This window comes from Eubalaena glacialis, chromosome 5, assembly GCF_028564815.1.
Source record: "Eubalaena glacialis isolate mEubGla1 chromosome 5, mEubGla1.1.hap2.+ XY, whole genome shotgun sequence".
NCBI lineage: Eukaryota > Metazoa > Chordata > Mammalia > Artiodactyla > Balaenidae > Eubalaena > Eubalaena glacialis.
In genome coordinates this window covers 101,443,674-101,456,176 of record NC_083720.1, presented here as the reverse complement: position 1 = coordinate 101,456,176, position 12,503 = coordinate 101,443,674, and the positions used below count along the sequence as shown (strand labels likewise).

The 12,503-nt window shown below is 36.2% G+C and overlaps 1 protein-coding gene across 3 annotated transcripts in view; it reads right to left on the bottom strand.

Annotated features, from left to right (window-relative positions):
- The window catches only part of BMP2K (BMP2 inducible kinase), a 120,343-nt gene that overhangs the window by 28,682 nt on the left and 79,158 nt on the right, over positions 1-12,503 (bottom strand). For all 3 annotated transcript variants that reach the window (XM_061192404.1, XM_061192405.1, XM_061192406.1), the window contains exons 8-10: positions 11,586-11,689; positions 10,069-10,148; positions 5,838-5,998 (exon numbers count right to left, since the gene is read on the bottom strand). In XM_061192404.1, the coding sequence (XP_061048387.1) occupies positions 5,838-5,998; positions 10,069-10,148; positions 11,586-11,689 (345 nt within the window). The remainder of the gene's footprint in view (positions 1-5,837; positions 5,999-10,068; positions 10,149-11,585; positions 11,690-12,503) is intronic.

The window sequence follows — 12,503 nt, the reverse complement described above, 5'->3', positions numbered from 1 at the left end:
GGAGAGTGCAAGAAGAGAGAGAGAAGGATTCTTTTTCATCAATGTTAATGTCTTCAAACCTCCACAGGCCTAAAGAATATACAATGGAGAAAAGACAGCTGCTTCAATAAGTGGTGCTGGGAAAACTGGACAGCTACATGTGAAAGAATGAAATTAGAACCCTCCCTAACACCAAACACAAAAATAAACTCAAAATGGATTAAAGATCTAAATGGGGCTTCCCTGGTGGCGCAGTGGTTGAGAATCTGCCTGCCAATGCAGGGGACATGGGTTCGAGCCCTGGTCTGGGAAGATCCCACATGCCGCGGAGCAACTGGGCCCGTGCGCCACAACTACTGAGCCTGCGCGTCTGGAGCCTGTGCTCCGCAACAAGAGAGGCCGCGATAGTGAGAGGCCCGCGCACCGCGATGAAGAGTGGCCCCCGCTTGCCGCAACTAGAGAAAGCCCTCACACAGAAACGAAGACCCCACACAGCCAAAAATAAATAAATAAATTAAAAAAAAAAAAAAAAAGATCTAAATGTAAGGCCAGACACCATCAAACTCTTAGAGGAAAACATAGGCAGAACACTCTATGACATAAATCACTGCAAGATCCTTTTTGACCCACCTTCTAGAGAAATGGAAATAAAAACAAAAATAAACAAATGGGACCTAATGAAACTTAAAAGCTTTTGCACAGCAAAGGAAACCATAAACAAGAAGAAAACACAACCCTCAGAATGGGAGAAAATATTTGCAAATGAAGCAACTGACAAAGGATTAATTTCCAAAATTTACAAGCAGATCATGCAGCTCAGTATCAAAAAAACAAACAACCCAACCCAAAAACGGGCAGAAGACCTAAACAGACATTTCTCCAAAGATGTACAGATTGCCAACAAACACATGAAAGAATGCTCAACATCATTAATCATTAGAGAAATGCAAATCAAAACTACAATGCGATATCATCTCACACGGGTCAAAATGGCTATCATCATAGCACAGGGAGATCAGCTCGGTGGTTTGTGACCACCTAGAGGGGTGGGATAAGGAGGGTGGGAGGGAGGGAGACGCAAGAGGGAAGAGATATGGGAACATATGTGTATGTATAACTGATTTACTTTGTTATAAAGCAGAAACTAACACACCACTGTAAAGCAATTATACTCCAATAAAGATGTTTAAAAAAAAAAATCTACAAACAGTAAATGCTGGAGAGGGTGTGGAGAAAAGGAAACCCTCATACACTGCTGGTGGGAATGTAAATTGATAGAGCCACTATGGAGAACAGTATGGAGGAGTTCCTTAAAAATCTAAAAACAGAACTACCATACGACCCAGCAATCCCACTACTGGGCATATACCCTGAGAAAACTATAATTCAAAAAGAGTCATGTACCACAATGTTCATTGCAGCTCTATTTACAATAGCCAGGATATGGAAGCAACCTAAGTGTCCATCGACAGATGAATGGATAAAGAAGATGTGGCACATATATACAATGGACTATTACTCAGCCATAAAAAGAAACGAAATTGAGTTATTTGTAGTGAGGTGGATGGACCTAGAGTCTGTCATACAGAGTGAAGTAAGTCAGAAAGAGAAAAACAAATACCGTATGCTAACACGTATATATGGAATCTAAAAAAAAAAAAAAAAAATGGTCATGAAGAACCTAGGGGCAAGATGGGAATAAAGACACAGACCTACTAGAGAATGGACTTGAGGACACGGGGAGGGGGAAGGGTAAGCTGGGACAAAGTGAGAGAGTGGTAGTGTATATATGGACATATATACACTACCAAATGTGAAATAGAGAGCTAGTGGGAAGCAGCCGCATAGCACAGGGAGATCAGCTCGGTGGTTTGTGACCACCTAGAAGGGTGGAATAGGGAGGGTGGGAGGGAGGGAGACGCAAGAGGGAGGAGATATGGGGATATATGTATATGTATAACTGATTCACTTTGTTATAAAGCAGAAACTAACACACCATTGTAAAGCAATTATACTCCAATAAAAATGTTTAAAAAAAAAAAAAAAAACTCCACAAGCCTTAAATTCAACACCTCTACAAAAATCGTTTTATAACTATTTCTAATTCTTCCAATTACAAAAAAATGGCATGTTCATCTTAATTATTCTTGAAAATGTTTATAAAAATACAGGAAGAAAATTAAAACCATAATTCCGCCACACAGACATAACCATGATTAGCCTTTTAAGTGTATTTATTTCCAGTTGGAAGAGTATTAAAAAGTTGAGCTCCTCAGCTATACATTCATCTTTTAAGGCCCTGATGTCTAACTGGAGAACACTTTCAGCTGCAGGTGAAGCCCAAGCACAAGCCAATGAGCATCATGCAATAACTCATGGAACTCCCCTCTCACCTCACAAACTGTGACTTCTCTTTAGTGTTCTCAAGCTGAATAGAGCTCCTTGGTTCTCAAGCCAAGCCCACAGAGCACCGGAGAGCTCCCAAAAACCATCACTACAATCCTACATGAAAACCACGCTTTCGAGTACATCATTAAATCCTCATACTATTATTCCCCATTTTGCAAATGGTGAAATGAAGACTCACAGAAGTTCAGTAAATTCATGAGTTAAAGACAAATGATACACTGGAAGAAAATATTTACAATATATTTGGCAAAGAATATTCAGAATACATAAAGATAAAATTCTTCAGAGCAATAAAAAGTAAATAAAAGACAAACAATCTCATGGAAAATTGCAAAAGACAATTCACAGAAGAAAACAAATGGTCAGTAAACATGAAACAGTACCGCTAATCAGGAATATTAAAATAAAATCAAAAATGTTTCACCTGTCAATAGGGAAACATTTTTAAAAAACCAATACTATTGGGCTTCCCTGGTGGCGCAGTGTTTGAGAATCTGCCTGCCAATGCAGGGCACACGGGTTCGAGCCCTGGTCTCGGAAGATCCCACATGCCGCGGAGCAACTGGGCCCGTGAGCCCACAATTGCTGAGCCTGCGCGTCTGGAGCCTGCGCTCCGCAACAAGAGAGGCCGTGATAGTGAGAGGCCCGCGCACCGCGATGAAGAGTGGCCCCCCTTGCCGCAACTAGAGAAAGCCCTCGCACAGAAACGAAGACCCAACACAGCAATCAATCAATCAATCAATCAATCATCAATAAATAAATAAATAAATAAATAAAATTTAAAAAAAAAAACCAATACTATCAAGTGTTGGCAAGGACAGGGATGAAAGGACACTCACACCTTGTTGGTGCTGTAGCGTAAATTTCTGAAGTCTTCTTTGGATGGTAATTTGGCATGGCAGTATCTGAATAATTGTAAATGAGTATACTTTAATAGCTTCCTAAGAAGAATGCTGACATGGAAATCAAGTGTCCATTATAAAGATGTTTACCACAACACTATTTATAATAGCAAATATTGGAAATAACCAAAAAGGTTTTATAAACTATGGTACATTCATATGATGGAATATCACATACCTATTAAAAACTACATGGTAGATCTATATGCACTGCAAAGCTCTCCAAAGTATATTAAGTTTAAAAAAAAATCAAGTTGTAGAGAACTATGTATAGTATGAATCCATTTATGTTTAACCCAACGTGAATTATTTATATCTGTGTATATGCATGCAAGAACATAGAAAAGGACTAGGAGGATGTATACCAAACTGCTGCTAGTTTACTCTGGAAAGAAAAAGAATGGGGACTTCTACATTGTTCTGAATGCTATTGTATTGTATGAATATATTTTTAAAATTTATTCATGTGTTATTTTTTTTAACATCTTTATTGGAGTATAATTGCTTTACAATGGTATGTTAGTTTCTGCTTTATAACAAAGTGAATCAGCTATACATATACTTATATCCCCATATCTCCTCCCTCTTGTGTCTCCCTCCCTCCCACTCTCCGTATCCCACCCCTCTAGGTGGTCACAAAGCACCGAGCTGATCTCCCTGTGCTATGTGGCTGCTTCCCACTGGCTATCTATTTCACGTTTGGTAGTGTATATATGTCCTTGCCACTCTCTTTGTCCCAGCTTACCCTTCCCCCTCCCCGTGTCCTCAAGTCCATTCTGTAGTAGGTCTGCGTCTTTATTCCCGTCTTGCCCCTAGGTTCTTCATGACCTTTTTTTTTTTTTTTAGATTCCATACTTTTTATATAAGATTTAGTGAGAAAAGCACTGTTAAGAGATGTACATATGGGGGGAAAAATAGTATTTTTTTTCAACTTAAGCTAGAAGTATGTAAGAAAGAGAAATGGTGCCCCTGACATGGGGGGTAGGCCTGACACACTTAGGTCTAGGTGTTCTCATGATAAACATAAACAATTTTACAGAACACTGGCATCAGACAAAGCCATCCTATGACCATGATGGACCAGGACAAGACTACTCCATTATCACGTCTCAACACTGACAAAATCAGGAACACTGTCCAAACCAGAAAAATGACCAAACCTCTCTCAATCCTGGCCATTATGACTAAATGCTGCTTCATTTTCAAATGAAGCTTTTGCTTCCCTCCTTCTAGATGATGATAATGATATTATAGCCCCACCTCCCCAAAATTACCTAAAACAAGCCCAAATCCCTTAATACGTCTTTTCAGACACCTTCTTACTGAGATACTCCCACAGATTTCCAGGGTACCTGAGTAATAAACCAAATTTATTCAAATATAAGTGTGTTCCTAGTGGTCTTTGGCTGAAGGGCCAAAATATGTGATAGGGAAGACTAATAGCGGGACTTCCCTGGCGGTCCAGTGGTTAAGACTCCGCACTTCCACTGCAGGGGGCACAGGTTCAATCCCTGGTCAGGGAACTAAGATCCCTCGTGCCGCATGTCACGGCCAAAAAAAAGAAAAGAAGAATAAAATTAAATAAATAAATAAATACAGCTTTATTTTAAAAAAAGAAAAAAAAAAGAATAACATCTCCAACCCAAAAGGTAGAAAAAGGAAAACTAACACTGAATGCTTACTATGAAACAGAATTTTCCTAGATACCATACACCTTGTTATTTACTCTTTATAATAGACAGAATGGTTGTTTTCCCATTTTACAGAAGAGAACAGTGAGGCTAAGAAATGGTAAAATGGGAATTGGACATAAAAGACTTCAAATTCCCCTTTTGTTCCCTTTTCCCTTTCCCTATTCCTCCATCAGGTAGGCCTGATCACCACAGGCATATGTTACATCAGATAACATAAATGTCTTCCCTGAGCATATACTTTACCTAATAGTAGTAACAGTAGTTAACAGTGAACATTTCTTAAGGACATATTATGTGGCAGGCATTATAGTACACAGTCATTTAATCTTCACAACAGTCCCATAAGATAGGTACTAGTATTTTCATAACACATATTACTAAAAAATAGGAGAAACAGGACTCAAATCCAGGTTCTTAAGACTCAACATGTAGGCTTTTAACAATTAGAGTATCCTAATTTAAAACATACTAGTTGAAAACACTTTAACATTAAAGCTTTGTAAGGCTAGAGTTTCAAATTCCTCCTTTCCAATACAATATAGAATTTTCTATACTCTTGAACTTTAGTATCAACCTCGAACCCTAACTAGTTGATGACTCTAGAGATAAGCAGATTGTGAGCTTTTCATACCATACTTTTATACTGCCAGTACCTTACCTTTGCTGACAACATTAGGAAAACAATTAGGTGGGTTTACTAGACATTAGTAGCTTTATGTTTCTTAAAGCACTATGTGACATATCTGCTTCACAATAGTAAGTCTGGCAATAATTTACATTTCTAGGAAACCAAGCCATAAAAGGTTTATGTAAATTAACTAAAAAGGGGACGAGGTTGGCAGAGCTGTATCACCTTTTGGTCTGTGGTTACTGAATTCACCAGGAACTGGGACTTTAACAGGTATTGCTGAACTTTGAATGGTCAGCACACTAGGAGTGGCAGTAGTAGAATTCGCCTTTGGTCTCTGTCTTGGTGCAATTGAGGTTTCTGTTGGTCCAATGGTATCTGTTATTCTACAACAGAAGAACACATATCATTCCAAATACTGGGATCACTTCTAACCTACTAGTTGTTCTATAAAGGATCTATATCAACAGATGCATATTTATTATTATTGATAATCATGTTAGTCCTCTTGGCTTCTTCCTAAGTCTCATTTTCAAGTACTAAATGTTTAATGAAGACAAGAAAGTAAATAAAATAAATCTAACCAATTTCCTCAAGCCAGATTGCTGCCACTTATAGTCTGCCACCGGAGCTGGCAGAAAAAGAGTATAGAATTGCTCTTAAGGAGATAAAATAAAGGAAGCAAACAGAAGTCTTCCCAATAAGGTTTTGGACAGAACTGAGAGCCAACTCTCTAAACCAGTCAGAGAAATAAAAATAAGGAACAACAAACAACAGTCTCCTTTAGCTTGGACTCCTGGCCTAAAAAAAAAAAAAAAAAAAAAAGAATAGGCCCTAAGGCATGTAAAACAAAAGAAGCCAAAACTTTTAACTGGTGGAGCTATCAGCTCACATTCAGCGTCTTGAATCTTTAACTTTGCTTTACTTAAAACACTGAATGGAAATTATATAAAAGTTTTCCCACTAGGACTTAGTTTAGGGCACAAATGTGAGTGGTCAAGTGGAAAGCAGTTTTGAAAGCAAGAGGCACTAAATATAATTCAAGGAGACACAGACATTTGCTTTTCTCTTTCAAAAATGGCCAGGAAAAATCTTTTAACTTACATATTTATCAACTCTGCTTTCTATAAATTCAGAACAAAAACTCAAATATTTTTTAACAGGGTCTATGTTCACTTTTCAAAAGGATTGCAATCAAATCTCTTTATCAAGTTCCCTTAGCACATTTTCAAAATGATCTGACGCTTAGAAGTTTTGCATACATATGATTTACCAAGTATACATCTGCGGCATTTAGAGAAAGTCCTGTCTATCGTAACTGCACAGAACTCTACAGTTCTTTCCTCTATCTGGAGATACCACAAGAGGGAGCCCTCTCAACAACTATCTTTCTCAGAAAGAAAGGATGTGAAATTGAATCAAAAGATTTTGGAAAATCATAGAAATGCATTGTATGTGTGCTGTTTTCTAAAAATAACATTTATGTTTTAGACGGGATGGGGATGGTACAAGTCATATGAAAATAGAACTAAAAGGTTATAAAAAGATCATGTATACATGTAACCAATTATATCTCATTTAATCTAATTATTTATTGAGTTCAAATTATGGATATGGCACTAAAACCAATGCTGTACTCCCTAAACTCAAGTAATTTGGGGGAAATATTGTATACAATCTTTCTATTTGTCTACCCATTCTTCATTAAGTGGGTAGTATATAGGCCAGACCTCACCCTGCCTTGTTCCTGTTCTAAATAGCTCCGTAAAGGATTCACAACACACATGAGCAGGGCAAACCTCTAAAAAGCATATTAAAAGTTCTGCAGACTTTGTTTAGTCTAGTGTTTCCTAACTTATTTCACTAATGTACCAATATCTATTATACAATTACTGATATCCAGCTAATAGGGCTCAGTACCCTGTCTTCAAAGAATTTACAGTCTACCTAGAAAGATATGGCACATGTTCATGAAAATATAATAAAATATAAGACAGAAAAAGTAACCAGTGCTAAGCTAGTACTGTCAAGAGTTTCATGGAGGAGTAATTTTACCTTTAACCTAACTTGGCTAGAGAAGGCTCAGGTGAGAACTGGAGGTTAAACATAAATATGATTTCATCAGACAGTAAAAGAAAGTAAGCAGTCTATGAAGAAATGGGAGGAGAATGCCTGGACAGATTTGGCAAAGTGAAAATACAAACTTAACTAAAATGAAAGAACGAGTAATTACTGATATCAACACTGCTACGCAGCTTCCTTTGCACTATTGTAGCAGACACAGAGCTGGTTTTTTGCTTCCTTTCTTTTCTTTTCTGCTGACTAGCCTGAACAATCTTCCTAAAATACAAACACTCTCTTCTCTTAAAATCCTTCAGTGTTTCCTTCTGCCAGGACAGTGATTCTCAACCCTTCCATCATTAAGATATAAATCACATAAGTTTCACATGTGTAACAGTCCCAAGAGCAGATGCAAATTTTGGGGAGATGGATGGGGGCTTTTAAGAAGTGAAACAAATAGTGCCACAGATTGAAGGCAGGGCAGGCAGATAATATTCATAAAAGCTTTAAAATATGTTAATAATGATACTGGCTATTTAAAGATTCCCCCTCCTCCCCTCTCTGGAAATATGCCTTTTACATGGAAAAAAACAAAAGATTTACAACTTTTTAACATTTAGAATTTTTCAACTTCTTTATTGATACTATCAATAAAAAGTAAACTTATATTATTGACCAATAAGCACCAATGGACCCTATATTTTTAATATACATAATGTATAGATTTAACATACTATGAATAGCACTGTGAATTTTAGTTAACTATTTCATTAACTATTTCATTTCCTTATAATTGTATAGCTGTAACTTGCGTCACGGTGAAAAGATATTCAAAGCATTACTGTTCAGTTGACTCATGCTTTTTAAAAAATTTGTATCTACTTTCTTAAAGATTTAATCATTAACAAAATAATTATTTTAAAATACAAGTAACAATAAAATTCAACTGACAAGTCCTACAATAATTCATAATGACCACTCAACTATAACAGCAGTTGCTAACTACAGCTATGTCATGGGTAAGACAGTCAGTCATGCTGGATTCCTGCAAGTTAGATATCACATTACTCCTTCGTCTCTTACTCAAAAGAGTATTTTAAATTTAAGTGAATGAAGATAATGTTTTTAGAGTGATGCCATATTTTTTTTAAAAAACTAAGTCATTCTCAAGTGATATTTCAATAATTTACAAATAACAGATTATTTATAACACACCAGATAACCAAGTTCCAAATAGTAGAACTGACTGCAAAGTTGAAAATTCACCGGCCTAAAGGCCAAAATCCAAATTTCTCAGCATGACATATAAACAAAGTTGCTCATGACTGATATTTACCTACCCCTCCTCAGCTTCATTTCCCACCACTCCTGTATATGTGCCCTTATTATGCCCCAGCCTTGTAGTTTCACAAAGGCTGTCCTCACCGGCAATGTTTGCCTGCTATTGTTTCACTGCCCATCATTCCAAGTGACTAGACTATTCATCCTTCAAGAAAGAGCCCAGCAACTCCCACCGGATTCTTCCTGTGCTCCTGTCTTCTTTCCCGTCCTCCACCCTCAGAGCTGCCTGATACCTATCAAGGTGTGACTGTTCACCCGTCTATCTTCATTTGGATCAGAACTCCTTGGAAATAAACACTGCTGCTTTTTCTTTGTGGACTCAGTATCTGTATCTTGCATGTAACAAGTGCATGACAAATATTTTTTATGTATTTTATGTCAAATAAAATACTTTGCATAAGTAAAATATAATACAAAAAACTGTGACCAAGAAATCTCCCCAAATGTAATATTATGCCTGCCTGATAATCTAAAATACAGTCCTGCTTATTAACTTTTAAACTCAAAAAAAAAAAAGCATGAGAAAAAAAAAAATCAGTCATTAATTCAATCATTAGTCAGATTTAGGTCTTAACCTATGTAATTCGTATCAAACATTAATGTAGTAAAGAACTATAAAAATTATTTAAAACATTATATTTCTTTATCAGTCTTAAAAGTATTACCATTATAACCACTCATTATAAATTATACATAGCTATTTTTTCTTTCAGTAAATTTAAAAAAAGTCATACTAGCTATTAAGTAAAACATAAAATCTCCTAAATTAGTTGCCATGTGATGAAATGACAACTCCCCCCTGTAAAAGGACCCAGTGTAACATCACCAGTTACACAATCACTTCGTGATTGCTGAGAGGGAACAGTTCAAGCGCAACTGCTGTCAAACCCTGTTATATCATATAAAAAAGCTTAATCTGTACTTGCAATAAGGAAAAAGATATTTTTTGTGGGTGAAGATGATATTTAATGAATGACACTTGCTAGGATTAAAAACAAGAACTGTCCTCTTTTTTTTTAAATGCCTTTTCGAATTTCAGCATAGTTTTGCCTACCTGGCTTTTATTTGGCTTTTCCTAGAAGCTGCTTCACTAGCAGTCATCGGTTCAGGAAGAGCTGAAGGAATAGGAGAATTCTTGGAAGAAAAAATAAAACTTTTCATTTTAGTTTTCATTTCAATTGCAGAAAGCTTTACTTAAACACTACAGATACATTCTTAAATTTTAAAAGTATTGTCTGTGAGACAATCTCTTCACCTCAGATATCTATAAATTGTTCACATATATTTCCAAGTATCAGTGCATGTTATACAAATGTCACTTTCATATTTGTGTTCCACAGAAACCCTTGGAAAATAAACAGAACAACATCATTATATCCACTTTACAAATGGGTAAATCTTGGGTATAAAGGATTATACTACACTTGTAAATCAATGACTATTTCATACTCTTTGGAAGAAGAAGCAAAACACCAAGCACATGAATACAGTGTTGTTTTACATACTGCAGGTAATTTTCATGACACTGCTTGTCAAGTCTAGAAAACAAGAGCAGAGGCTTCACTCATTTGTTTATCCTCTATAATGTTTGGCTTATAGTGAGTACTCAATAAATGTTTGCTGAGTGAAAAGCTAAAAATCCAGGCAAATGTCAAATAAAGCTACTTTCATTACTAGAATGTTAGTAATGACTTTCAGCTTCAACCGAGAATATATTATATTGACATAGTAAGAACTTCAAGAAACAAAAAGGAAAAGGTACCAAATTCCTTCTTTTTTCTCAGTGGGGTGGATTAAGTTATACACAAAGGAAACCTGTAAGAACAAGTCAGCCCAGAATGATCTTCACAATGCTGAAAACAGCTTAAAAATCACTGATGATTCTAGACTTTTATTAAAATTAGCAGACTCGCCATATACTGTTAATCTGATGTAGTTAAGTACAGTATGCAGACACCAGATACAATTCAAAGCCTTTGCATGGTAATAGCTATTACCAACTCAGCTTCCCTGCCCTAGACACTGGGTTTACATTTATTATTTCTAATCCTCATAATTACTATCCCTGTTCTACAGAAAAAGTAACAAACTATTAAGTAACTCCCCAAAATATACAAAATCAGTCACTGATAAAGACAGAACTGAACCCAGTTCTCTGCATTTACAATGCCGCCGATGCTCTTTATGCCAACGGTAACCAAACTTTAGAGTGCTCAGTGTCTCAGTAATTTTTCATGACACCCCGGCCCCAACCTGCTCCCCAAAAATCTAACAGTCCTGTTTCTTCAACAGTTAGGCCCAAACAACTTAATAATAGTAGTTTGTGCAGTATCAGACAGAGGTCACTGCGTTTCCCTCAAATACGCAAAATATCCTGCAGTGCCCTCAAGTCCACTGTAGCTCCCCAGAGCACCACAGTACACAGTTTGGCAACTGCAGCTTTGTGTCAAAAATACTAATCACAAACATACTATGAGACCACTTGTCTTGAAACAAGTAACTCCGAAAGTATATATATCCGCACAGATAAAATGGATTTTAAATTCATATCCTACTTGCAAAACTACTTACATTGATGTTGGAGACTGGACAATCCTTTTTGGCAAATTTAAATGCAAAATATGACACTTGAAATATATCAGGTCTACATTCTGGATCCGGTTCAAGCATGAACCCTGCAAAAAAAGATCAAAATGTTAAGATGTTTCATTGAACACGGAAGCAATTAGGGGTACATTAAAAGGATAAAATAAATATATATATACATATATTATATATATATTTCCATTCTAAGAGCAGTGATGATTCCAGCAAACTTTGTTAACGTATATAGAAAACATTAGAATTGCTATTTTTTACATTATCCCAAACTAAAGACAAATCAGTCCTAGAACAGTTCTGTACTGAAAGTATGAACGACAAATATGAATATTTTTCTAGGACCCTAACGCAAAAGAAAAAGTGAGTTTAGTAAACACTGGGGAATTATCCAAAAAAGTTCCAGGGCTGTAGTAGGGGTCCTTATTTTCACAATTATCTAAAATACCTCTACTAATTTTTAAGTGCTCCTAAATCATTAAGAGAAGACTAAATTGTATGCATTATAATCTGTTTAACAAAGTAGTACAGGGTTGGCACTATAATTTTCCTAAAACATGCTTTTTTCCCATGCTGATGATAGCAATATTCATCATAGTTCTGTATTTCAACATGCTATCCACATCATGTTCAGAAGTATAAGCATAATTTTATGGTTCTATTATGAACAGATTTCACACCAACCTTACAGCATTGCTTGAAAGGCCTGACCTTTTTTCTAACCAAAATGACCACTACCACTTGCCAATCTCTTGGAACTACTTGTTAATTTACAATTTCACAAGAAGGCTGACATTTATACTCAATTATATATCTAAAAAATCCATATTTTGTTAAAGTATTCTTCATATTCTAACGCTGCTTCATTGATTAAGTTCTTATCTTACTCAA